This window comes from Excalfactoria chinensis, chromosome 1 (genome assembly GCF_039878825.1).
Source record: "Excalfactoria chinensis isolate bCotChi1 chromosome 1, bCotChi1.hap2, whole genome shotgun sequence".
NCBI lineage: Eukaryota > Metazoa > Chordata > Aves > Galliformes > Phasianidae > Excalfactoria > Excalfactoria chinensis.
In genome coordinates, this window is record NC_092825.1 from 124,794,343 (window position 1) to 124,819,112 (window position 24,770).

At 44.2% G+C, this 24,770-nt stretch overlaps 1 protein-coding gene across 2 annotated transcripts in view; it reads right to left on the reverse strand.

Moving 5' to 3' along the window:
* The window catches only part of CNGA3 (cyclic nucleotide gated channel subunit alpha 3), a 29,472-nt gene extending 12,484 nt beyond the window's left edge, over positions 1–16,988 (reverse strand). The window contains exons 1-4 of one of the 2 annotated variants that reach the window (XM_072342087.1): positions 16,610–16,988; positions 16,161–16,313; positions 7,286–7,417; positions 2,376–2,492 (exon numbers count right to left, since the gene is read on the reverse strand). In XM_072342087.1, coding sequence (XP_072198188.1) covers positions 2,376–2,492; positions 7,286–7,386 — 218 coding nt within the window. In that variant the 5' untranslated portion in view covers positions 7,387–7,417; positions 16,161–16,313; positions 16,610–16,988. The remainder of the gene's footprint in view (positions 1–2,375; positions 2,493–7,285; positions 7,418–16,160; positions 16,314–16,609) is intronic. The other variant, XM_072342096.1, reaches the window with a different exon arrangement.
* Between the last annotated feature and the right edge of the window lie 7,782 nt (positions 16,989–24,770).

Genomic DNA, 24,770 nt, shown 5'->3' on the forward strand with positions numbered 1-24,770 from the left:
GGTCATGATGGGGACAATAAACTTCTGACCTTATGCGATAATGAGGGAATCCTGGACTGACAGGTCAGGAGATGTAAAATACTCACAAGAACACATACTCCGGGTACACACAGTAGAAAGAAATGCTGAATAGCTGGTGAAGAAGGATAGACTTTGAAAGAAGGAATAGTAAAATTTCAATCACTTTAGTCTGTCTGCAGATATATTTAATTGCACATAAACCTGCCTACTGCATAGACAGCACTATTTCCTCATCCTAAATTTCTAGCAGAGCAGTGAAATTGAATAAGCAAACCATCACGACAACAAAACTAATTTACCATTGTATTGTTGCGACTCATTTTATGTTTCCACTAATTGACTAAAGCACGTTACAAATTCTTATAATGTTATCCAAGTTCAAACAAAAACATGCTTCTGAGAAACTGAAAACACAGATGAGATATACAGAGAAGATTTTATTGACTACCCAAACAATATTCTTTATTCTTTTCCATTAGCAGACCAGTTTGCACAAAAGTAGTGTTACTTCAGGTTTCCCGTTCTTGTCCTTGAAAATAGCAGAATGAAATCCTCAACAACCTGTAACTTCTTACAGAAGCTCTGGGCTACTCCAGGAAAGCTCTTCACATTCCCTTCATGTTGGATAATATTACAATCTTACGATAAAGTACACCTGTCTTATTGCACTTCTCCAGGGCCTAACTATACCATCTCATAGATCTTGCCCAGGATTTCTCACCTTGAAATATAAAGACAAATAAAACAGGAACAAGCACATGTCAGAAATTAGAGAAGGACATTTTTAGCTCTTTATCCATATACAAAAAAGCATCCCATAAATCATCACCAATTTCCAACAATTAAGAGAATTCAAAATCTACCAGGAATGTAAAATTAAAACAAAGCTCCACATCGAAGTCTGAGATCAGCTAATAGGTTCCTAATTCATTTTAAAAGCACTGCATAACATTAAACCGTGATTTTTTTCCTCTCCATCTGAGCAGAACTCAGCTTTCAAGTAAGGAATGGTACGGAAAACCACTAACATAGACACTCTTACTTATATTAGAAATGAAGGCATTTTGAGAACTGTTAGTTAAGGAGCCAAACGTTCTACAAAATAAGACTGAAAACTTCTCTATTTGAACAAAGAAACAGCCTTTTCTGATTTCTGCCATACTGTTTTATTTTCACCTTTTTTGTCCTTTCCACCTCAAAGTACGATACCCTCAATGAAGCCCACCAGAGGCTGTTATCATAAGTCCTTGAGAATATGCATTTAATTGCCATGTTATATTACTATACTTAAACTGCTGAGCATTCATGTTTGTTTCAAAGGTTTCCTTGCAGATTCAGAGAGTAAGAAATTGAAGTTACACATGTGTGTTACTCAAACTATTCTGAAAAAGGGTATAGAATAATGTAAACTAATATTAAGAAGCTTTCAGTATTGATTTACATATATAAATGCTTTCAACATACACCTAAAAACATGTTTTCCACCTAAAACCAATGTATTGTGGACTCTGTAATGTACACACAGTGGTGTCATTCCCTGACTACCAAATAAGGCAATACAAGTTTCTTCTCTTCCACCCAAAAGTCTGAAATGTAAATTCTTTAGATGACTATAGCTTTACAGCAATAGTTTTCTTTGAAATACACTATGCTTAAACTCAGTATGCTCTGTAGCATGTATCACAATGGCATCAGGAGAGAGAGTGCTCTGCAGTCTCAACTGGAAATCTTCAAATGAGACACAAAAAGATTTTGAAGCTTGGTTTCAGGTTTATGTTTTAAGCCTAGGTAAAGTAAATGACTTAAGCAAATGGTTGACTTGAAATTTGCTGTCTCGTGCTCCCATTTCATTATAAACAAAACTGGACTCTAGAAATTCTTGCATTCAAAACACAAACACCCCATCTCCTCCTTTGCCAGAGATACCCATCAACAAGGGAACAATCGTTAGGCCATACCTGATAGGAAAATAACACTGCATCAGCTACCAGCCTGAACCACTTATCCGTTTACTCTACAGTCTTGAGTCATTCCTGCTGTCACTTCTTGCATTTCCTCAGCATTCAATATATTTTCAAATCAGGTCTTGTAAAAAAAACCCTTTTCTTTAATCAGACTAATTTGTATGAGCTCATCCAGCACCTCTTGGATCCTAAGGCTTTTATTACAAACAAGCAAGCAATGAGTTCAGAATCGAGGCCAAAAGAAGCCTCTGTCACATTTTATAGATGATCTTCAGCTGCACACCATCCATCTTCTTTGGAAAGTGATGGTCCTTCTCACTTTACCTTGAAATAGTGATCAGCCTCTTTCAAATATGCTAATATTAAAAATGGTGTTAATTAGCATGTTACCTTGCCATCGCTCCCCTGCCTGTGAACGGGCTCGTTTGCGATCCAGATAGATGTCTTCCCTCCATAGAAATGACTCTCTGCAGTTCGGAAGACGTATCTTCACACAGTGAATGGGTTCTGCAAAAGGAAATGTTTTTAAATTACATACAGCCTCCAGCAGATTTTCCTCCATCCAATTATTAACACCACTGCACCAGAAAACAATATTGCAAATTATCTTCCTTCTACTAATAAGGCGTACATTTGATAAATGTAAAGTGAAACCTATATTCCCACTTTTCTGGAGGCGTACAACATGAAGGTAGACAATGCTCTGCCATCTGCCCCAGCAAGCTCAGAAGCTGATTTCCTACTTGTCAATATCACTCTGGTGTGCAGATACACAATTAAGAGAAGAACATTTCATAGAAGCAAAGAATCATAGAATGGCCTGGGTCGAAAAGGACCACAATGATCATCCAATTTCAAACCCCCTGCTATGTGCAGGGTCGCCAACCACCAGACCAGGCTTCCCAGAGCCACATCCATCCTGGCCTTGAATGCCTCCAGGGATGGGGCATCCACAACCTCCTTGGGCATATTTGCTAGTCTAACACCTCCTGCACTTCATCAGCAGCTTTCCTTCAGCAGGGAGGAAAGCTCCATGCCCCCAGGAGGCTTCAAAGTGACTGTCCACTGCTTTTTCAGTATTGGTCTCTCAGACCTTATTTGGGTTTAGCAGTCTGATATTTCTACCGATGTGGTTCCATCTTATGACTCAAAGCAAATTCCTCTTTTTCCTTTTGCTCCTGTCTAACCTGAAAGGGAAAAACAGTGATTTTACAGTAGATAACACTGAGTAGCATCACTGCTGTTCTTAGTCGCCCCGTAAGTGCAACTCCACCTACTGTATGGCAAAATAGGCTTACAGATGTTCAGAGCTACGCTGGTGGTGATGAGACGAGGGGCCTCAGATTACTGACACACAGAAAACAATGCAGAACCTCAGCTACACACAGCTGCGGATAGTGATTATACTGTTAAGTTACATGCAGTGTCTGCCAGCTCACACGAGTTCCTGTAAGACTGCTTATTAACACAGAAATAAGTAGCACTGAAAAATAATAGATGAAGGTTTAGTCTTATCTTTCTGTGATGGGAGTTTTGGAACTGACTTCAATGGAACCAGGACTTCATCAAAGCTCACTGTGGATTTTTTTATGACTCCTGAGGCTTTCTCTGTGTTTTTCATTTTTTACAAGATTTCACCACATCAAGGATCACGTTTTTCTCCCTTCGTAATGCAAACGACCTCTCACACAGCTCTGCTGATCTGCATTGCCAGGAAAACACTGAATATGATGACATTTACACTAACTTAGTAAGAACTGGCAGCAGCATTTTGAGTGCCAGCAACAGGATAATGAGCCACACAGTTTTAAATGTACTCACAGCAGGGAAGCTGGCAGACAAAGAATTAAAACTTTATTGTATCTACACAAGTAACCACACAGCAAAAGATAGCGACTCCTGGGATTCACAGATTCTTAATTGTTTTCTTCTCCTCTTCTAATAAGACGCCAAGAGATGCAGGTTAGTATTGAACAAGTTTTACAACCCAGTTTACGTTGTGGGTGCTGTGACTGTTGGGGTTGTCAAAGTCAATCCATCTCCTAGGGGACAAAGAGCAAACTCACGGGACAGAAACCCATTATAGACTACTGGATACACAGAGCCCACATCCAGCTCAGAAATTCTGCTGAGCTGGATGCAAGTATCTGCAAGCATAGATACCTGGTTGGTCCTTCGTTCCCACTCCATTTCTCTTCCTGAAGCATCTGCCTGCACTCCTGCTGGGGATAGTAGGTTGGCAGCATCCTTTAGACTGAGCTGCTACGCCTGTTTTTACTACCTTATATTCCTCCTTACAATGTTCACCATGTTCACATAACACAAGAGGCCTCACTTGTCAGCTGGCTTTCTACCGATGCAGAAGGATGGTTACAGACTGGGCTTCTGATATATCACCTTCAATGGCCTAATTCTGACTTCATTTTTATGAACACAAACTCATTCCCATCCCAGACTCCATGAGTTTGGCTGGTATCTGCAGTGAAACAGTAAGGACTGCCATTATTGTCCCAGTCTGTTACATAGTTTGAAACCACCATGAGAAGAGACTACACAATGTTAAGAAATAGAAAGCAGGTTACAAAGTAGGAACACTAGATAACCGCGCCTCCTCAGCTTAATTTGAAACCCTGGATATAAATACAGACTAGAAGATGAGAGGCAGGAGAGCAGACCTTCAGAAAGGGATCTGGGGGTTCTTCACCAAAGTGTGGTCAGGACCCGGAACAGGCTCCCGTGGGGTCAAGGCACTGAGCCCACTGGAGTTCAAGAAGCATTTGGACACAACTCTCAGATGGTTTGAATTTGGGGTGGGGCTGTGGGGAGCCAGGAGTTGGATTTGATGATCCTCATAGGATGCTGCTTCCCACAACCTTCTCCTGGGGAAATCAGCTGCTCACAGCTTGAAGAGATATATGGTTGACTGGACTACAAACTGTCTGGATGGCCAGGCCCACAGGGTCATTATGAATGAGTTAAATCCACAGATGGTGTTCTCCAAGGCTCAGTACTTGGGCTAGTTTTATTTAAAATATTTATCAAGTTCGATGAAGGGATTGAGTGCACATTTGGTACATTAGCAGATGATGACACCATGGTGGGCAGGAGCGTTGATGTGTCAGTTGCTCTTCCCTTACCCACCAATGCTGTAACCCCATCACAGAAAGCCACTACACTTGGCAGGCACAATTTGCCCTTTGTGGAGCCATATTGTCTGTCACCAATCACCTCTTTGTCTTCCATGTTCCTTAGCACAGTCTCTACACCGACCAGCTCCATTATCTTGTTGGGTACAGAGGCAAGATGACTGGCCTGTAGTTGCCTGGATCTTCCTTTTTCCTCTTGTTTAAAAATGAAGGTTATGTTTCCCCTTTTCCAGTCAGTGATAACTTCATCAGACTGTCACGGCTTCTCAAATACAATGGATAGCAGCTTAGCAACTTCATCTGCCAGATGAACAAACTACAGTTTAAAGACCACCACCAGCTCTCTGTTAATTGTTTCAGTGAGTGCCTTTCTTTGAGAATACCACATTCCACAACAGAAAAGCACTTAAGCACATCTTAGCATTAAGCATAAAATTAACACCCACCGACTGGGAACTAAGTAATGTGCTTAATTGTTTTCTTGAACTATAGCCAACAGGACTTAAAGGAAGATAAGGAGCAGTCTCAGTAGTCTAAAACACCCATGGTTGGCTGGACAGATTGTCTGATTTTTTGTTTTCCCATGTCTACAGTTGTAACTTTTGCTAATATGAATTAAAATATATATATATATGTTGTCTTCTGTTACATAATAACCATATTCTTATAGATTCAATGGTCTAAAATGCATTTGTGTCCTGATGAACACAAGCACATTGAGTTTAGCCCATGTACATATAATTTTGTAGTTGTATTACGCAAGTATTATATAACCATTTTTTGGCAATCACTTCAGCATTAGAAAAACCTTAAATGTAAGATCTCTTTTATAGAGTGACCTTGTCATTTTTTTTACTCATCTATGAAATCCCGTAATTAATGCTGACCACGATGAACTTCATATTAAATTAATTAATATACTCTTATCATGAAGTGTAATTCGTATTTCTGCCCCTTTGTTTATCACGTCATTGCCTCTAAAGCTGCAATTTAATTCTACATTCAAACCTTTATAACTACACTTTCTCACCTCTGCTATTAAGTCAAGACTATTTTCTGAGCTGCCAACCACTGATACGTTCTACAAAAAGGGGGCATAAAATGAAGGCTCATTTCAATATGTGTTCTGCCTGTTTCTGAGGTACGGTTGTAAATGGAAACAAAGAGACATGATGCTTCCAGTCTCTCAAAGAAGAACATCAAGTAGTATTAACTAGACCAAGCAAGCCACACTGCAGAGAATAAAAGCAGTTTCATTTTCACTAGCGCAGGTACACCTACATATCAGAAGGTATCACATAAGCAAAGCAGAAACAGAAAATGATAATAATAATAATGTGAAGAGGACAAGGCTCACATCCACACTACATTTTAGTGGCATGTGATCCAAAATGATCATAATACAAGCAGTCCTAACAGGCTTTTGAGCACTTGGTCAATAAGAAACAGTCTGGCAAGGCCCCCATAGCTGAGGCAGTTAACCACAACAAACCAAAAGCTGGCAACTTTTTCCAGCCTGCATGGATGCTATGGATCATCAGACACTTTCTTGCAGTAGCATTTGCCCAGACCACAGAAATGACTGGGACTGCATAAAATATAAATGTACAGAGCACTGGCATATTTTATGCAGCCACTTAAAAGCTGAAAGAGAGAAAAGTGAATGAAAACAAGTACAGTTCCATTGTACAGTATGAAGCCCTGAAAAGCCAGTAAAAAAATGCTGGTATGCTTTACATACTACATATGTTTCCTAACACCAGAGCCAAACAGTTTGAAGAGGTTGCTTTTAAAAGATTTCCTAAGGCTTTTCATTGCATAGTACTGGCAAGATCCTTTTTCCTCCAAATCCCATACACACTCCAAGTGCAGGTTCTTGCAAGCTGATTCAAGAAAGATGCTTGTCCTTAAAGATATAATTCCCATCAATGGGAAAGCATGCTTTATTCCTCAGGTAATACAGTTTTTGGATCCAAAGCTGCAAACCATGATAACCTTCCCAACGCCATCTATTCTGTACTCTGTACTTTGGAAATACACCACTAGGTCATTTAAATACAAAGTGTCAATGGAGATGTGGTCACTTCCAAAATACAGATATAGAGAACTGCCTCCAATTGTAGCAATCTGATTGTGATGAAACAAACATATTACCTGATAAAGCCATTTTCAATCCTTTCAATATCTTCGTCAGTAGTTGTTACAGACAGCCCATGCATGCCAGGGTAGGAGTGCTGGGTGTTGATTTTCGCCATTTTGCTTTACATATCAACATCTAATTGACAGCTGAAACACAGGGGGAACAAAAAGCACTTAATGAAGGCACCAAAAGCAATGTAACAGTTCTTAAAAACAGTGATCTACTACAACAATAGGGCAGTAAAAAGCTAATCTAATCATTTTCATAGACAGCAATCTTTACACACATAGTATGGGAGCCGTTTATTTCTACCAGACAGAAGAAGCGCTCATGAAAGTGCAACAGTGAAAATGCAGTGTAACAAAGAAAATCCATCTGGACCAACAAAAAGGTTTACGTGACACTATGTTCTTTTTTGTCTCTGGGGTTCCTGAATACCAACAGTGTCAGACATATCATCCACAGAGAAACTGCACTTAAAATTTCATTCAGAGACTACAGTTAGAAAGCAAGGTGGTAACATGCTAGGACAACCTATTCCACTTCAAGTCAATCCTCTTGAACTAACCTGTTTCTATTTTATGATGAACTCTCTTACTCTGAAGTTGCATGCTAAGCAAACAGATCGTTAATTAAGCTTAATATACAACATCCGTTAATCATACATTATCTAAACATTATCATTTCTGCTGCCTTCTCTTAGATCATTCTTATGACAGTGCTTCAAGACAAGATCTGTTAAGATATTCAACCATCCCACCCCCCTAAGATTTAGGAAAGTTATCCAACTTCATTCCTTTCCAGATGTGCCCCTCAGTGCCTCACCAACATTAGCAGAACAGCTTTCGAGAGTCAACACAAGAGCTTTAAAAACGACAGTCTGAAAGACTTTCACTGAAAGTTCTGAATTTTGAATTTATTTATTTTTTTAATTATTGAAGCCCTACCTGGGAACCTTTTCCATCTGAGACATCACTAGAAGCAATTTCTCTTGGGATCTTACCACTGCTTCAGACCATCTAATGTCCTTTTCTCACCTGTAATCCACAGTCTTACAGCAGGGAGAAGGAGGTGATTGTCCCCCTCTAGTCAGCTCTTGTGAGGCCCCATCTGCAGTACTGCACCCAGGCCTGGGACCCACAGTACAGGAAGGACGTGGAGCTCTTGGAGCAGGTTCAGAGGAGAACCACTAAGATGATCTGAGAGCTGGAGCACCTCTCCTGTGAGGAAAGGTTGAGGGAACTGGGCTTGTTTAGCTTGGAGAAGGCTCCAGGAAGACCTCATTGTGACCTTCCAAGTATCTGAAGGGAGTCTATACAGGAGGGAGAATGACTGTTTACAAGTGAAGACAGTGATAGGACAAAGGAGGATGGTTTTAAACTAAGATAGGACATTTAGGTTAGATATGAGGAGGAAGTTTTTCACACAGAGAGTGGTGACGCACTGGAACAGGTTGCCCAAGGAGGCTGCGGATGCCCCAACCCTGGAGGCATTCAAGGCCAGGCTGGATGTGGCTCTGGGCAGCCTGGTCTGGTGGTTGGTGACCCTGCACATAGCAGGGGGCTTGAAACCAGGTGATTGTTGTGGTCCTTTTCAACCCAGGCCAATCTATGATTCTATGATTCCTTCAAAATTCAACCAGTTTTACGCTGTTGTTTAAATCAAAATAGAATTTAGAGGGAGGGATGATTCCTCACTGTTCCATTCAACACCATAACGCATCCACTATTGGACTTGCGTGTTATTCTACTTCAAAGCCTCAAAAGCTTGATAATGAGAAGAACAGAATGATTCATAAGCAACAGAGCACAAGATTTTTTCTAATGGTAGATTTCTGAAACAAAGTTAGTGCCAAGCTAAGATCATAGAATCATAGCATGGCTTGGGTTGGATGACACCTCTAGGATCAAGTTCCAACCCCTCTGCCACAGGCAGGGTCACCAGTCACTAGACTAAGTACTAGAAAAGACCACCCAGGACCCCATTCAACCTGGCCTTTACCAGTACCACCACCTAACGTAACAAAAATGTCACTAGTTCTGATGATTCACTAATTGATGTCTATCTACAGCAGCTCTTAAACAAAGGTCACCTGGCTTATAATGCCCAATAAAATGAATAACTCTGTACAAACAATAAAAGTGTGAGATAACAAAACCTAGGGGGGTAGGCATGATGGAGCTTATTTGCTGCCAACATGCAGCAACTCTCTAAAAAGAAACACTGGGAAAACTACATGGCATGATGCAAGAAATCCAGGAGACTCCAGGAGTGCACAGAGGATAACCTCCTGGTCCAGGCTGTAGATAAATCAACCAGAGATGAAGCATTAATGGACCTAGTGCTGACCTACACAGAGGAGATCATTAAAGAGGTTAGTATTGGAAGCAGCGATCATGGCTTGGTTGAGTTTGTGCAGGAGGAATACAGGCCTAGCAAAAAGCAAAGAACAGAACTTGGTGAGGGACATGAAATGTAACAAAAAGGGATTGTACAGGTACGTTTGTCTGAAGAGACAGGACGTCTGGTAAATGAGAAGGGAGAACTCACTACAACAGATGTCACATGGAGGCTGGCATTCCGAATGAGTTATTTGCCTCAGTCTTTACTGGAAATCAGCATGGCTTCACAAAGGGCAGATCGTGCCTGACCAACCTCATGGCCTTCAACAATCAGCGGACAAAGGAAGGGCAACTGATGTCATATACCTGGACTTGTGTAGCACCTTTGACATGCTCCTACACCACATCCTTATCTCTAAATTAGAGATTATTTTGGCCACCACCATTTTAGGTGGCCACAGTCAGAGGGTTATGGTCAATGGTTCTATGTCCAGGGTGGAGGCCAGTAACAATTAGTGTCCCTCAGGGTCCTGCTGTGGGAACAGTGTTTTTCCGTATCTTTATAAATGATATATATGATGGGATCAAGTGCAACCTCAGCAAGGTTGCAGATAACACCAAAATGAATGTTGCAGTTAATACGAAAGAAGGAAGGGACGCCATCCAAAGGAACCTCGATACACTTGAGAAGTGGGTTGACAGGAACCAAACGAGATTCAATAAGGCCAAAGTACATGGTGCTGCACTTGGATCAGGGCAATCCCAGACATGAGTACAGACTGGGAGAAGAACTAACTGAGAGCAGTCCTGTGGAGAAGGGTCTGGGGCTCCTGGTGGACAAAAAGTGGGACAAGAGCCAGCAGTGTGAACTTGCAGCACAGAAGGCCAGCAGTATCCTGGGCTGCATCAACAGAGGTGTGGCCAGCAGAGAGAGGGAGAGAACTGTTCCTCTCTACCCTGACCTTGTGAGGCCCCACCTGGAGTACTGCACCTAGATGTGGTACCCCCAGCACAAGAAGAATGCAGAGATGTTGGATAGGGTCCAGAGGAGACCATGAAGAAGATCACAGGGCTGGTATAAAGAAAGGCTGAGGTTAGGTGAGCTTATTCCGCCTAGATAAGAGAAAGATCTGTGGCGATCTCATTGTGGCCTTCCAGTACTTAAAAGAGAGCTTATAATCGGGATGGATACTAACTTTTTACACGGTCTGATAGTGACAGGACAAGGGAGAATGGCTTCAAGCTAAAAGAGGGAAGACTTAAATATTCAGGAGAATTCAGGGGGTGGTGGGGCACTGGCACAGGCTGCCCATAGAAGATGGTGCCCCATCCAGATTGAGCAGGGCCCTGAACAATCTGATCAGGTGGGAGGCAGCCCTGCTCCTAGCAGGGGGGTTGAAACTAGACAATATCGGAGGTCTTTTCCAGTCCAAGCTATTCCATGACTCTGTGCTTGCTTCTGAACCAGCTGAGCAGTGAATAAAGCTTCTCTATATTTTAAAAGCTGTACATGTAATATACGTGTTTCCAGTCTTCTAATTTCTCTATCAGTACATGGAAGTTTGGTTAAAAAACACTGAGTACGGTATTTCTTTAAGCTTGAAACTGGCATGGCTTCTCCAGCTGTTATTAATCTCCTGGAATTAGATACTACTAATCTGGAATTAGACACTACTAATAGATACTAGAACTGAATAGTCCTAATCTCCTGGAATGCTTTGAACATACCACTTGAGCAGTGAGTACAGAAAACAGTTACGTGCTTTATTTAGACATTCCAAAGCCAGGCTACTAAAGAAACCATACATCACACAGGATATAAAACCAAAGACTATTTTGGATGTAAAACTACTAGCCTAGAGAGAAAGCGAAAACAGGATTAAGCAGTTGACCTTCTGCACTGCAGAAGTTTAAGAGCAATACATCTCAGGTTTTCGTATGAAAATCTGTCACTAATGACACTGAAAAGAACAAGCAGTGAGACAACACCTCAGGCCAGCAAAAATTACTGCAGAAACAAAAGGGAACTCCAGTGACCCACACCAACTAGAGCAAGTTCACAACTTGATGGCAAGCGACATGCAGTGCAGGCAAATGCAAATCAATGGCTGCCGATGAAGAGCATGTAAAATACTACTTCATGTGATTCCAAAGTAATTATATGCTCTCAGAAAGAGAATCTGAGCATTATATATATACAGCTCAGTGAAATTCTCTGCTCAGAGCCAAGAAAGCTTGCTGACAAAAAAGCTCAAAAAGGTGGAAGGATCTATACGTGGTCAATGTTAAAAAAGCATATTAAAAGTGCTCCATGAAATGACAGTGTGGACCTCTCAGGAGTACTATTAGTCCATCCCTTAAACAACACACTGCAGAGCAAATGCATAGCAGGAACGATCATGAAAGGCAAGGAATCTCTTGATGTGTTTAAAAACCGTTTGGATGTGGTACTCAAGGACATGATTTAGCAGAGGGCTGTTAGAGTCAGGGTAGTATGGTTAGGTTGTGGTTGGACTCAGTGATCTTTAAATTGTGCCACGTGTTCAGCTGTGGTAGAGAAAGACTGAGCACAAGACTCACAGAAATCAGCAGTGCAGGAATTTGGGTACAGGGCAGCTGTTGGGACTTCCCAAAGCAACACGTTTACGTCTTGCATGAAGCACATACAAAACTGGCAAACCAGTGGTAATCTGATTAAGGAAAAACATTTGTTCCTTCTACACCTGAGTTCCTGAAGTATGTTGAAAAGCCAATGATGTCCTCCCCAGGCTGTTAAACTGCATCCAAACCTTGTTAGTGACCGTGTAGGGAGCAGTTCACAATAAGTAAGGAGCTATCAGAAGACAGGAAAGTGCTGAAGAGATGAGTAGCCCTTCACAAACCTTTTGCAGGGCACACAGAGACAGCTCCAGCTAGCTGGAGCACACGACCCTAAACCTTTACCAAAAGCAGACACTTACAAGACAGATTTAAGAACTAAACAGAGCTTGCCTTTCTATTTACAACCACAGCTGTTGGTTGGCTGCCAGCTGCTTTCCTACTTCACCTCCTCAGCAGTCCATGGGAGAAAATGAGCTGAAACATTTCATGTGTTGATAAAGATGGGGAGATACCAATTACTTTCACCAACCAAAAAGACTTGATTTGAGGAGAATTATTTGAATTGATGCCAAATAGAACAAAGTTGGATGATAGCAAAGACAAAGCCACCTTCTTCCCTCCATCTCACTCCTCTTTATCCTCAAGCTCAACTTCAGTCCTTCAGTCCCCACTGCTCCACCTCCTTGTCACCAAGTGGTGTGGGAAGCATGAGGTATGCAGGGTTGCAGTCAGTCCATAACATCTCCTCAGCACTGCTTCTCGCTATTTACTTTTACCTTCCTCCAACACGGGTACTTCCCTTGGCCTGTATTACTCCACAAGCTGCCCCAGCATGGCTCCTCCTCAGGCTGAAGTTCCTGTCAGGAAAGCCTGTTCCTGAATGGGCTCATCTCCAAGCTTCTGCAGCTTCCAACAGGAAATATCTCCACTGTAGGGTTCTCCACAGGCTACAGCACAGATAATTGCAGTTTCATGGTCCCTCTCCTAAGGATGGAAAGAACAGCAACTCCACCAAGGGCTTCTCCACAGTCTGCAGGGGAATCTCTACTCCAGCAACTGCAGCACCTCCTGCCCCTTTGCTCCCTGGAGCTGGCTCTAACCAGCTGCCCATAGGCTCCTCTCACAGCAGCAACCTCCCACTGCTTACACCTTGAATTTCCTAGAGCTCAGTGACTTGTATTTAATCACACTGAGCCAAGCTACAAAAAACAAAACTGTCTCAGGTTGTTTGGTATAAAAGATCCATTTTACTATGACAGTCAGACAAACGAGTTCAAGCAAGAAATAAAAATGTCATATTCATACAAGCATTTCCTAATTTTGAAAATTAGATCCTATTCATTTCTTTATAACTACAATATTAAAGACTTAGGACTAAAGGTAGAAAGACAGCAGGGTCTGACTTTTAGGAACTCTGTCACTTAGTGGTTTTGCCAAGTCAGTCATCCAGGTTTCCTAGAGAAAGCATGATGAAAATTAGTAACTCAAGACAAAACAATCAGAGAGCATCCAAAGAAGTGCAACAAAGATGGAATAGAGTCTGTAGAGCAAGCTGTGCGAGGAGTGGCTGAGGCCCCTCGTTGTGCTCAGCGCAGAGCAGAGGAGCTGATGGAGGCCTGATGGCGGCTGCAGCTCCTCACAGGGAGCGGAGGGGCAGCGCTGAGCTCTGCTCTGTGTGACAGCGACAGGGCCCGAGGGAACGGCATGGAGCTGTCAGGGGAGGGACAGCTGGGGGGCAGGGAAAGGGGCTGCACCACAGGGCGGTGGGCGTGGAACGGGATGCACAGGGCACTGGGAACGGCTGTGTGGAGCCAGGAGTTGGACTTGATCCTTGCAGATGCCTTCCAACTCAGAACACTATTTGCTCCTTTAAGGAAGCTACATATTCCAACCTGTAGTAAATGACTGAAGCTAAAGTAGGAGACTGTGAAAACAAGTAATAATCAAACTCCAGCTCAAAAAGTAGGTGGCTCACAACCCTAACTCCATCTCTCCCTTCCTGAAGTCTAATCAGCCATGGCCACCAAACTTCATTGTGCTTAGGACCTGCACCTCAAAAATGGCTTATTTGTTTAGATGCAAAGCACTACAAATAAATAACACAGCGGAAAGCAAAAACAGCTTTTCAAGGTGAAATATTTATCACCGCCACAGAGTAACAGGTGACTTTCCGTGTGATTATACAATGGATCTTATGTATATGTGTAGTTGGTAATATACTATTGCTCTTGAGGCTTTCGAAACTGTTTTACTTATTGCTAATGGAAGCAGTGATAAGCTGCATTGGATCACTTACATCATTTTAGTTAAGACACACTCCAAATCCTCACACAGCCTCTACAGGTTCAACCCTGATAAGCCTTTGGGATTTATTTTGGGCTTTGACCTCCACCTACATGATCCTTGTTACATCACTTGGTAAGAGTTGTAGTTCTGCCTCATGAGTGCTGTAGAGATTATGCATGGCAGCCAGCAGCTTGCAATGTATTAACCAGCACAGGCAGCATGTGAATTTCTGAGACTGCAGAAATTAAGCAAGTGCATGATTTGAAGGTGGTTCAACTGTTCCTTTCAGCAACTTGGAGGTTTCTAAATTAACCTGCAGGCTGGATGGTGGCAAATCAGCTCTGCATAAAGGCTACTGAAGCAAGCCCAAAGCAATGGTAAAATAACAAGCGGGCTGCACCACCACCATGCCCTCATCTACAGCTAACACCTTAGAAGACCAGCTCTTAAACCTTGTTAGCTCTTTCAAAAGAATGCTTTCCTAATGTTCTGACTGTCTGGTAAACCATATTGCGTTTTTGACAGTCTATGGGCACTGCTATCTCCTAAAAAACGCACGTTATTTGCATTCATCACCTCATGAACTCGGTACTGAAGATCTGCCAAAGACGCTTCTCCACACGGTACTCCAGGATGTGCATGTATTACACGCAACGCTGCGTATTCATGTCTGTATAATTGAGTTTCAGAACGAGATGCATACGATTATCCTTGATCCATTCAGCGGCTGTGTCCTTGATGGCCTGAAGCAGCAAAATAATCTTTTCAATAATAATCTTTTGAATTATTTGGCTTGGGTGTCCCTCTGCTTCTACAGTCTTTTTATTAACGATACCTGACAGATTTCTGATTAACTCCACTCTTTTTTGCAGAACGTTTTCTATGAACGTATTATTTTTTAGGCTGGAAGCTGTTCAGGAGAAAACAGCTGTGTAGATTGAATAGAGCGTTGTGAATTACAGCAGAGTAAGTTACAGATTACAGCTGGGTGGACATCCATGGCACACTGTGCTTTCTCTGTTGCCAGCATGGATTACCACACTGCAGGTATCCATGTTTATGTACAGAACACAAGCACCCTGCAAGGCTTCTAGCTAAAATCTGGCACTTCTTCCGACATTTCCGTCAGGGCGTTTATTTGCCAAAGAAACTGTTCAAAGCAAACATGACAAGGGTGTGAATACAGCCCGAGCACATCAGATTCACATTTCCATAAGGGTATTTATAAAAGGCAGTATGTGAGCATATGCATGCATGTGAATGTCGCCCTTCAAACCCGCTTCCCTGCCCACTCCATGCAAACTGCCCCAGCCATCCTGCCTGGCTGGGGAAGGAGAGCAGGAGAGGCGATTTGTGTCACGTTCACAGGAGGCAAAGAGACAGTGGGCAGAAGAGGATTTAAGAGAAGCTATTGAAAGAGATGGCAAGGCTGGAGAAGCCTGCAGGGGTAACGTGCTGAACTGAAATGACAGCGCTGAGTGCAAAGTGGATGACAAAGCCTGAGACGCACAGGGGTGCAGCCAAGACAGAGCAGAGATGTTGACATGGAAGGATGCTGTGCCATTTTTTGAGCTGATGCGCTCCATCTCCTGACACTAACCACTTGTTTGCCACCATTACCCGTGGCCAATCAGACATCCCGACAGCCCCACCAGCATACCAACTACTGTGCTGCTTTCTAATCGGATGGCTTGAGCTGCACTTCACATCATCTCTCCAGAGATCTAAAGCACCGTCCAAGTCACTCTTCCACACGAGTCACTCTTCCATACGTCCCTTTGGCTTTTTCCTTCCAGACAGCACTCAGGCGGCGCTTTCAGAGAGAGACACCGACCACAGCAATTAGTGGACGTCACACACCCGTAGGCACGATTTTACACTACACAAGCCGTGCAGAAGATGTCACGTTACCAGAAACAAAGCCCATCATGCACGGCAGCACCGGGAACAGCAAGAAGCAATTCGCTTTCGCAGCCCTCACAGCACTCGCTCCATTCGAACAGGACAGCCTCAGCTAGAGCCGCCGAGTGACGTTCCCACCGCAAACTTGCGAGTGACGGTCTCCCAGCCATGCAGGACGCGACACACGCTGCTTTCTCCCGTACTCACCCTCCACGCCTCCCTCGGCAGCATCCGGCTCCAAACTTTCTCGCTGCCCGCTCCCCGCAGCCGTGCGGCGGCGGTACCCCCGCGGGGGCGGCGGGGTGGGGCGAGGCGGGGCAGAGCAGCTCCCACCGCGGCCGCCCCTCAGCGCGGCGAGGGCGGATTACGAGCAAAACCCGCGCGCGTAAGCCGGGCTGACGGGGAAAAGCCGCTCGAAGGGCTTTGAGATCCTGTTAAGTGCTCGGAAAGGATCAACATGTCAAAGCTGAACGGCGGCCCCGGCACATTTCTCGCCACGACGAGCCGCCTCAACCCCTCTCGGCCCGGCGGGCTCCGGGGGGTCGCGGGTACCGCCGCCCTGCGCTCCGTGCTGAGGGGAAAGGGCGGGCGGCAGGTTCCGCGCCGTGCCCTCCAATCCCGACGCCTCGCACACGCCGCCTCCGCCGCCAGAGCCCGGCCCACCCGCCGGCGGCGGCCGTGCTGAGGGGGCGGCTCTGCTCGGGAGTGCTTCTGTCGGCTGGGGACCGGAGGGAGCGGGTTGGGCCGACAGGGCGCACGGTCTTCGCCCCGCCGTGCCGGCGGGTCCGGGCGGGCAGCGTGAGGGGGCGGCGTCTCACGGTGTCGGTTGGAGTTGTACTTTCTACGTAAGGGAAAGCGCTCTCCCCTCGCTGCACTACTGAATGAGTTTTTCCCCCAGTATTCTGCCCCTACACCGGCAGCGGGCAGCTGACTGGCACAGAATCGCTCCCGCTTTTTGCGTACTTACAAACAGCAATAAGATCATCTCTCAGTCTTCTCCAAGATAAACAGCCTTTCTTTGTAGGGGACATGCTCCAGGCCCCTCATCTTTGCTGTGCTCATCATGGAATCACCAAGGTTGGAAAAGACCTCCAATATCATCCAGTCCAACTGTCTGCCTATCACCACTATTTCCCGCTAAACCATGTCCCTCAGTACATCTAAATGCTTCTCAAACACCTCCAGGGACGGTGAATCCACCACAACCCTGGGCAGCCCATTCCAGTGTCTGATTTCTCTCTCAGAGAAGTATTTCCTAACATCCAACCTGAATCTCCTCTGGTGCAACTTGCGGCCATTCCCTCTAGTCCTATTGCTAGTTACATGGGAGAAGAGACTGACTCTTACCATATCTTAGATTCAAGTCATTGTAGAGAGCAACAAGGTCACCCTTTCAGATCCTTCTCTGCAGAGCTTCTCTCCAGCTCTCCAGCTCTCCAGCTAACCTGTACTAATGCAGTTCTGCTCTTCCAGGTCTCTAGAGTAGAAGCCTCAATTAAAGACTAAAGTTCCTACAACAATATTCATTGTGTAGGTTAAAATGTATAACAAAGATATCAGCAATATTAAGCATTCTTCATTTAAGCTTGCCACCCTATTCCCAGCTTTCCCGTTGCATTAGGCTCACTGCATGTTTCTCCCTTGAAACAGGGTCACTCAAAGCAATGACTGTTGCTAACACAAGATACCTGGGACACGGTGCTCCATGGCACCCATCATGCAGGAAGGATGATAGCTGCTGCTGCAGAATATGTGATGAAACCATTTGATGTCTAAATAGCAAGTCATGCATCACTAAAGCAGCTCATTACAGGCCAGGTTACACAAAAGAACCCCTTTCCACCACTGATGCAAAGTATGTGCTTTGGAATACACACAAAGTGAGAAGAAACCAAAGGTAGGGGGCTACTTATCCAGCTGCCACTCCTTCTGGTCCTCTTGTGCCATTTACTTACGAGGCACAGGGGCTACCGTGAGCACAGTATCACTGCTCAGCACCATTGTTCTGAAAGTTACCTAAAAATGCTGGGGCATGCTATTCATTGACATACTTTTACCCAAAATCTTGTTTGCTGGATACTGCTTTTCTAAATATTGATGCCTGATCCAGACATTGGTATTAGGACTATCCCTATCCAAAGACTGCATCAGTGGCTGTGCCTAGTAATTATATCTGAAATTATGTCCAAAATGTAACACAAATAGTTGCAAAGTTCATGGATTTCATTCTGCTAAATAATTTCCAATGGGAATAATTTAACAGGAATCTGTGTAGAACCACATAGACAAAACATGGAGAAGCGTTGGTGTGAAACCGCTGATGCTCTAAAGACACTTGGCTAATAGCACTAAGTATCCACCTAAGTCCGGCCAGCCCTTTGTACAATCATCACAACAGCCCTCTGAGAGCCATCAACAAGCAGGTTCAATGTGCTGACAACTGCAAGGCATCAGGCATCAAAGCAGTCATGTTCAGCAAGGCATTGCTGATCGTTCAACTCACTGATCTGAAATTATTGGTCTATGATAACAGCAAATGTAACCGTGAATTACCGCGTCTGATTTCAACAAAGTATTTTGTAGCTTTATATGGAGAATAAATATTAATTCTGTTCCACACTGGCTGAAATTCAGCAAAGCATCACTGATAGCTCGCAGCTGGCAATTATAATCAAAAAGAAAGGGAACATCTGGAGTTCAGAATAAAAGAGAAAAAGAGAAAAGAAATATCAGCTCCTTATGCTACAGTCTTCCATGTCTTTTTCCTTGGCTAACTGTTATTAATTCTCTCTCATACCTTTTGTTCCCATTTTATTCTTTTCCATTTCTTTTCGCTCTTCAAAATTATATAGAGCTTCCCAGTGAAATTCCTCAGCTGTCAGTCCATTCTGAATTCTTCCTATTGTTTTATTTCATCTCTTGTGTTGCGAACCCTCAAGGCCCTGTTCAACTGCAGCCATCTACTTCTGTCTTTCATGTTTTCTTGTTTCGCTTTTGTGCCAGGAATTTTGTTTTATAGTGTTTTGATTCTGGCTTCACTAAACATAACTGCCAATGCCTATATTTCGGCTTTCATAGTTTATTTTGAAGTCCAGAAAAAATGATAATATTTTAGTGATATTAACAAACACCTTTCTGTCTAGAAACTTCAGAGAATCACAGAACCACAGCATGGTTGAGGCTGCCATGGACCTCTGGGTCCCTCTGGGCTAACTCCTATTCCAACCACCCAGAGTAGGGTGCCCAGGCCCATGTCCAGGTGACTTCAGGAGATCCCCAAGGTGGAGACCCCACAGCCTCTGGGCAGCCTGTGTTGCTGCTCCATCACACACATAGCATAAAAATGCTGCCTCATGTTCTGAGGAAACATCCTGTGGAGCAGTCTGTGCCTTTTGCCTATCATCCTGGCACCAGCCAACACTGAAAAGAGCCTGACTGTGTCCTGTTTGCACCTTTCCTTCAGGTATTTATAGGCACTGATGAGATTTACTTTGAGCTTCCTTTTCTCCAGGCTGAACAGTCCCGGCTCTCTTAGCCTCTCCTCATAGGAAAGATGCTCCAGGCCCTTCATCATCTTTATGGCCCTGTGCTGGACTCTTTCCAGTATGTCCAGGTCTCTTGTTCTGGAGGGCCCAGAACAGTGCTCCAGGTGCAGCCTCACCAATGCTGGGTAGAAAGGAAGGATCACCTTCACCAACCTGCTGGCAATCCCTCACCTGCAGGTAAAGAGAGGTGAACTTGTTGCGTTAGACACTAAGCTTCTGCCACTGATGCCTACTGCCACTCAGGATTTGCTTCCTAGGTAGTCTGGAGGAAAGAGTGACTTCTGAATAAGGAATCAGCTGGGATGTAGAAGGTCTGAATGCTGGCTCTTAGCTTTTTTACTAAGCTTTTTGTGCCTCGGTTGCCACTTTTCAAGGAAGAATAATTTTCCAGCTTACAAATATTAACCAGAATAGCTCAAGTAATGTCTATCGGTTGTTAGACGCAACACTTCAACTGTTGAGCGTAGGCAGAAACATGCAAGGTGCTCACTTTATTTCAGAGTCAAGTGACTCTAGTTTCTTCCTCTGTGACAAAATCCTTGGGACCTGAGGCAAATCACTGAGGTCTGTCTCCACAATGAAGCACATGAGCGTTAAGCTGCTGGGGAAATCAAATGCCTCCGTGATACCAAACTTTGTATATCCTGACGCACCTTAGTTGTTGATCGTTCTCCAGATCTGAGGCTTTGGTGATGAGGTTCTGCCATGAGAGGCATTAGCCAATACACCAGTAGATCTCCCAGGACCGCTGTGATTTGCAGTAAAGCACCACCAGGATGCTGACTGAAGAACAAGGCTGTTTAAAATCTCATTTTCTTCAAGTTCAGAAGTCATCGTTTCCTGTTTGCGCTGCAGTCGTTACCCATTTCTTCGGATTGTTCCGCTTCAAAGGAGTTAAATGAACAAAAATCTCTGCAATAATTGGACTGAATTGCAAACCTGAGGAGAGCTCATTTGGTTTCATTCCCAAGAGGAAAACTGATTAGCTCTGCCTTAAAAAGCTGCTGGCATTTAAACAGCCCAGCTACAAGAAACAAAAAGCTTCAAACGGTGCATGTGTAATAAGGTGTAGAAAGGGGGAGAGGGTAGGGCTGCGTGCAATGCTCACCTCAGCTGAATGAGCTTTTCCTTGGTTTGAATAAAAATCAATGCAGAATCCACAACAGTGGGCTCTGCGTCCCACTGAAGTCAGTGGATAGCATACTACAGAGCTTTGTATCCTTGATATATAAAGGAAAGCCCTTAGCCCCCAGGAGCCAGTCATTTTTACAGGCAAAATCGCAGTACATGACAAGCTAAACTTTCAGAGGAAGACTGTTTGATGTTAGTGCCAAGGCAATAGAGGTATTTGCATAAGAGTAGACCAAAGCCCAGATAGATAAGGACCTTGGCTGCCTGATGGCTTACTGAGCGCCCAGCTCTGAGGGATGGGAAACACACAGCTCAGGGTCTGGAAGCTGCCACTGCCTGCAGGCCTGCCTGGGAGCTTGTCTGTAGTCCTGTGCAGTCAGCATGGCCACAGACAGGGGTCAGAGAGCCGTGCAGTGTGCTACAGGTGTGTGGGGAGCTGGAGAGATGCTCCTGTGAATTCTTGTACAGTGCTGCTCAACCAAGCGTGATTTGCAAATGCATCCTTGTTAGTGTCTCCCAGGTGAGCAGCTCGGGATTGCTGGTGTGCACAAGTATGTTTAGATTTTATGTTGCTTCTCAAGACAGATCTCTCTCTTAGGGAAAATGAAATGATTCTGCTCTCTGCAAGGGAATTTCTGTGAAGTGAGTGTCAGGCCTGACTGGTCAGGATGCAGCCTGGCTCTTCCAAACAGGCATTTTCGGTCACATAATGGGGGCAGGGAAAGAAGATGCTGATGTAAAACTTACAGCAAGGCTTCAAAGCTGTTCTCATCATGCTTTGGGCAGGCAGCAGCTGTCACTGCCAGGTCTCACTAAGGAGCTGAGGAAGCTCAGGTGGCAGTCTGCAGTCAGATGTTGGTGATCAGACAGTGCAAACACCTCTTTCACAACTCATAAATATATGAGTTTGGATCTAACAAGGTAAGGGTGTCAATATGCCTCTGTTAACTTGGATCTAACAAGGTAAGGGTGTCAGTATGCCTCTGTTAACTTCACCTGTGTTTTGACTGAGCTCCTCCATGAGCTGTACACAAACTACAGAGAAGGGCCTCAATGTGCCATCAGTGCTGGGGGCACGTAGAACTGGCTCTGTGGAAAGCTTACACTGTCTGACCTGAAAAACCCGTTGTTAGCTCTGATCATTTCCCCTCTCCTTCAGTTTTCCTATGAGGTACCTTTGCTATATCGTCCACTTAATTGTATGTATTCATATTCTAAAGTAAGTAGGATTAGCAGCCTGCAAAGCGACTGCTGCTGATCTTCTGATGCCTCTTGAATAGTCAAATGAGAAATGGCAGCAAAGCTGCCACTGGGAAAAGGCATTTCCAAAGACTGTGCCTTTTTGCAGCACAGAGGAAACCCAGGGCAAACTTCGGGTGGTCAGTGAGTCTGATAGTTAAGGAAGGAGCTAGAGAGTTGCTGGAAATAGCTCTAGAGGCTGGCAGTGAGACAGAAGAACTCATGAGATTAATCCTGCTAAGATCCTGCACAGCTGATAAGAATTAACCCTGTTTGCACCTGCCTACACACAGAATAACAAATATTGGCTGAGTTGGTGCTGGTAACAACAGGAAGGAAAGGAATGTTTTGGCAGATAATATTCAGAAAGGTCATCTGCCCATTTATTCTCTTCTATATGGAGAACAGCGCTGAAGGACAAGATTCGTGTCCCTAGAAAATAGTATTTTCAACTTTATTCTTAAACTCTTTCCTTGCAAAGAGAGATGGGGATTCCTAGAAAGCAGTGTGTGCTAGAGGTTTTTCTGCCAAAGTAAGAAGGCTGAGCTTTGGATACTTCTGCTGTGCTACTGAGAGGCTGGGAAGAAGCAGACATCAGTTTCTTTCTGCAGCTTGCATTGCCATGCAGCTGTCTTTCAAGGAGAGGAACCTGTGAGTCCTTTGGGCTTTAGAGCTTCTTTTTTACTGTGGCAAACAATATGTTACTGTTGGGATGTTTTGTTTGCCTCAACTGCATCCCCAAAGCATGGCTCGATCTGATTACATGGCTGCACGAACAGCAGATGTATTGTGTGTTCCTATTATTCAGAGCTATGCAGCCCAGATATCTCCTTTAGCTGGAGATTCTGACTGTGAGAGCTCATTCACGTGTGCACTTTCAACGCAGGAGAGAAGATAACTGTCTGCTCCAAAATCTCTCAAATGGAAGTGATTGCCACCTACAACGAAACTCCACTGAACTTACTCAACGTCCAATAACAATGTAGTATTCTGAAAAAGAAAGGAAGAAAATCGACTTCACAGGTTGCTGTTTGCTAAGCTAAGGCTCCAGCACTCAGCAGCATCTAAGTGTGTGACCGGGTTAATTCTTCACACTGCAGGTATTTCCAAAAATAGGTCTCCTACGTATGGACTACTGCAAAGTGGCATTATTTTTCCAAAAGGTGGGTCAGGTGGCTACATCACTGCTCTGCTGTTTTACAAGAACCACCAAAAAACAGGGCAGCGCTCAAGAAATCACTGTTCCACACAGAAGTCTGTAGTTACTTTAATCCTTCTGCTTATGCATCATGTGCAGGAGTGAACAGCAGAGGGTGTCAGCCTAAAGGAAAACTGTAGTTCGTTCTATAGGGTATGTCAGGTTTGTCATAAATAGCAAAAAAGTCACTCCCCATGAAGCTGCAGCTCTGCATGGAGGACACCGAAGGACCCATCCAGTGTCTTTTCTTCAACAACAAAATAAGGAAATCAATTGCATACAAATCCCTTTTCCTCAACAAATTATATAACTTTGTGGTGCATCAGCCACTTAAATCAACCAGAATAAGTGGGTGGGCATTTCTGAATGTCCCCATAAGTTCCTGCCCCTTTAGGTACCCCAAGGGGCCATGCTTGCCTCTGAGCAATGCTATGGGAGCATCTGGCTCCTGGCAGGACTGAGATCCCAGCAAACAGCCCAGCGCTCTTATGTGAGGCAGTGACTTCCTTTCTCATTTGCTTTGCCAAGCTGACATGAGGAAAGAAAGCTGTGGGGTCTTCTTTCTTCTGCTAGTGTAGCAGAAGAACAAATACAGAGAGCAAATGTATCAGGTGAAAATGCGTGCCAGCAGAGAACAGCACTTGGAGAGTCTGAGGCCCCCAGTGCAGCTGAGCCCTACCACCCATGGGGTACAATCTGCTGCTGCTTCCTCAGGCAGGAAGCTGCTGTTTCTATTACCCAACTGAAAGACCTGGGTTGCCATCAGAAAGTGTCCAAATAATAGTTATGTTAATGTTTTCATGTCATTTATGACTATATTTCAGACTCGATTGGTTTTTCAGTGCACGTTGCAGAGCAGATAAGCGTTCCCTTGGTGACTTTCTGGGCAGCGGCTCATTCAGTGTTTTAGTGGCATCTTTTGTGGCATGCCTTGGCATCAGAAGGTATGTCTTTGTTTTCTAAGGACAAAATAATTTCTTCCACTCTTCTTCAAACGATCAAGCAGTCACTTTGGGGTATAATGGATATAAGCAGACAAATCCGAGATGTTCCTAAAGTATTCACCAGAAGAACAACTCCACCGACAGGGCTCAGAGCTCTTGGGGGTGCCAGGCATTATCTGTGGTTGTAGTATTTATGAGCATCATATCTACACCCCAAATCACTGGGTTTTCCTTCAGCTCAGTTCACTTGGGTACTAAATCTGGATCCTGGACACCCACCTTCCCCTCACCAGGGGGTACATTTAGGCCCC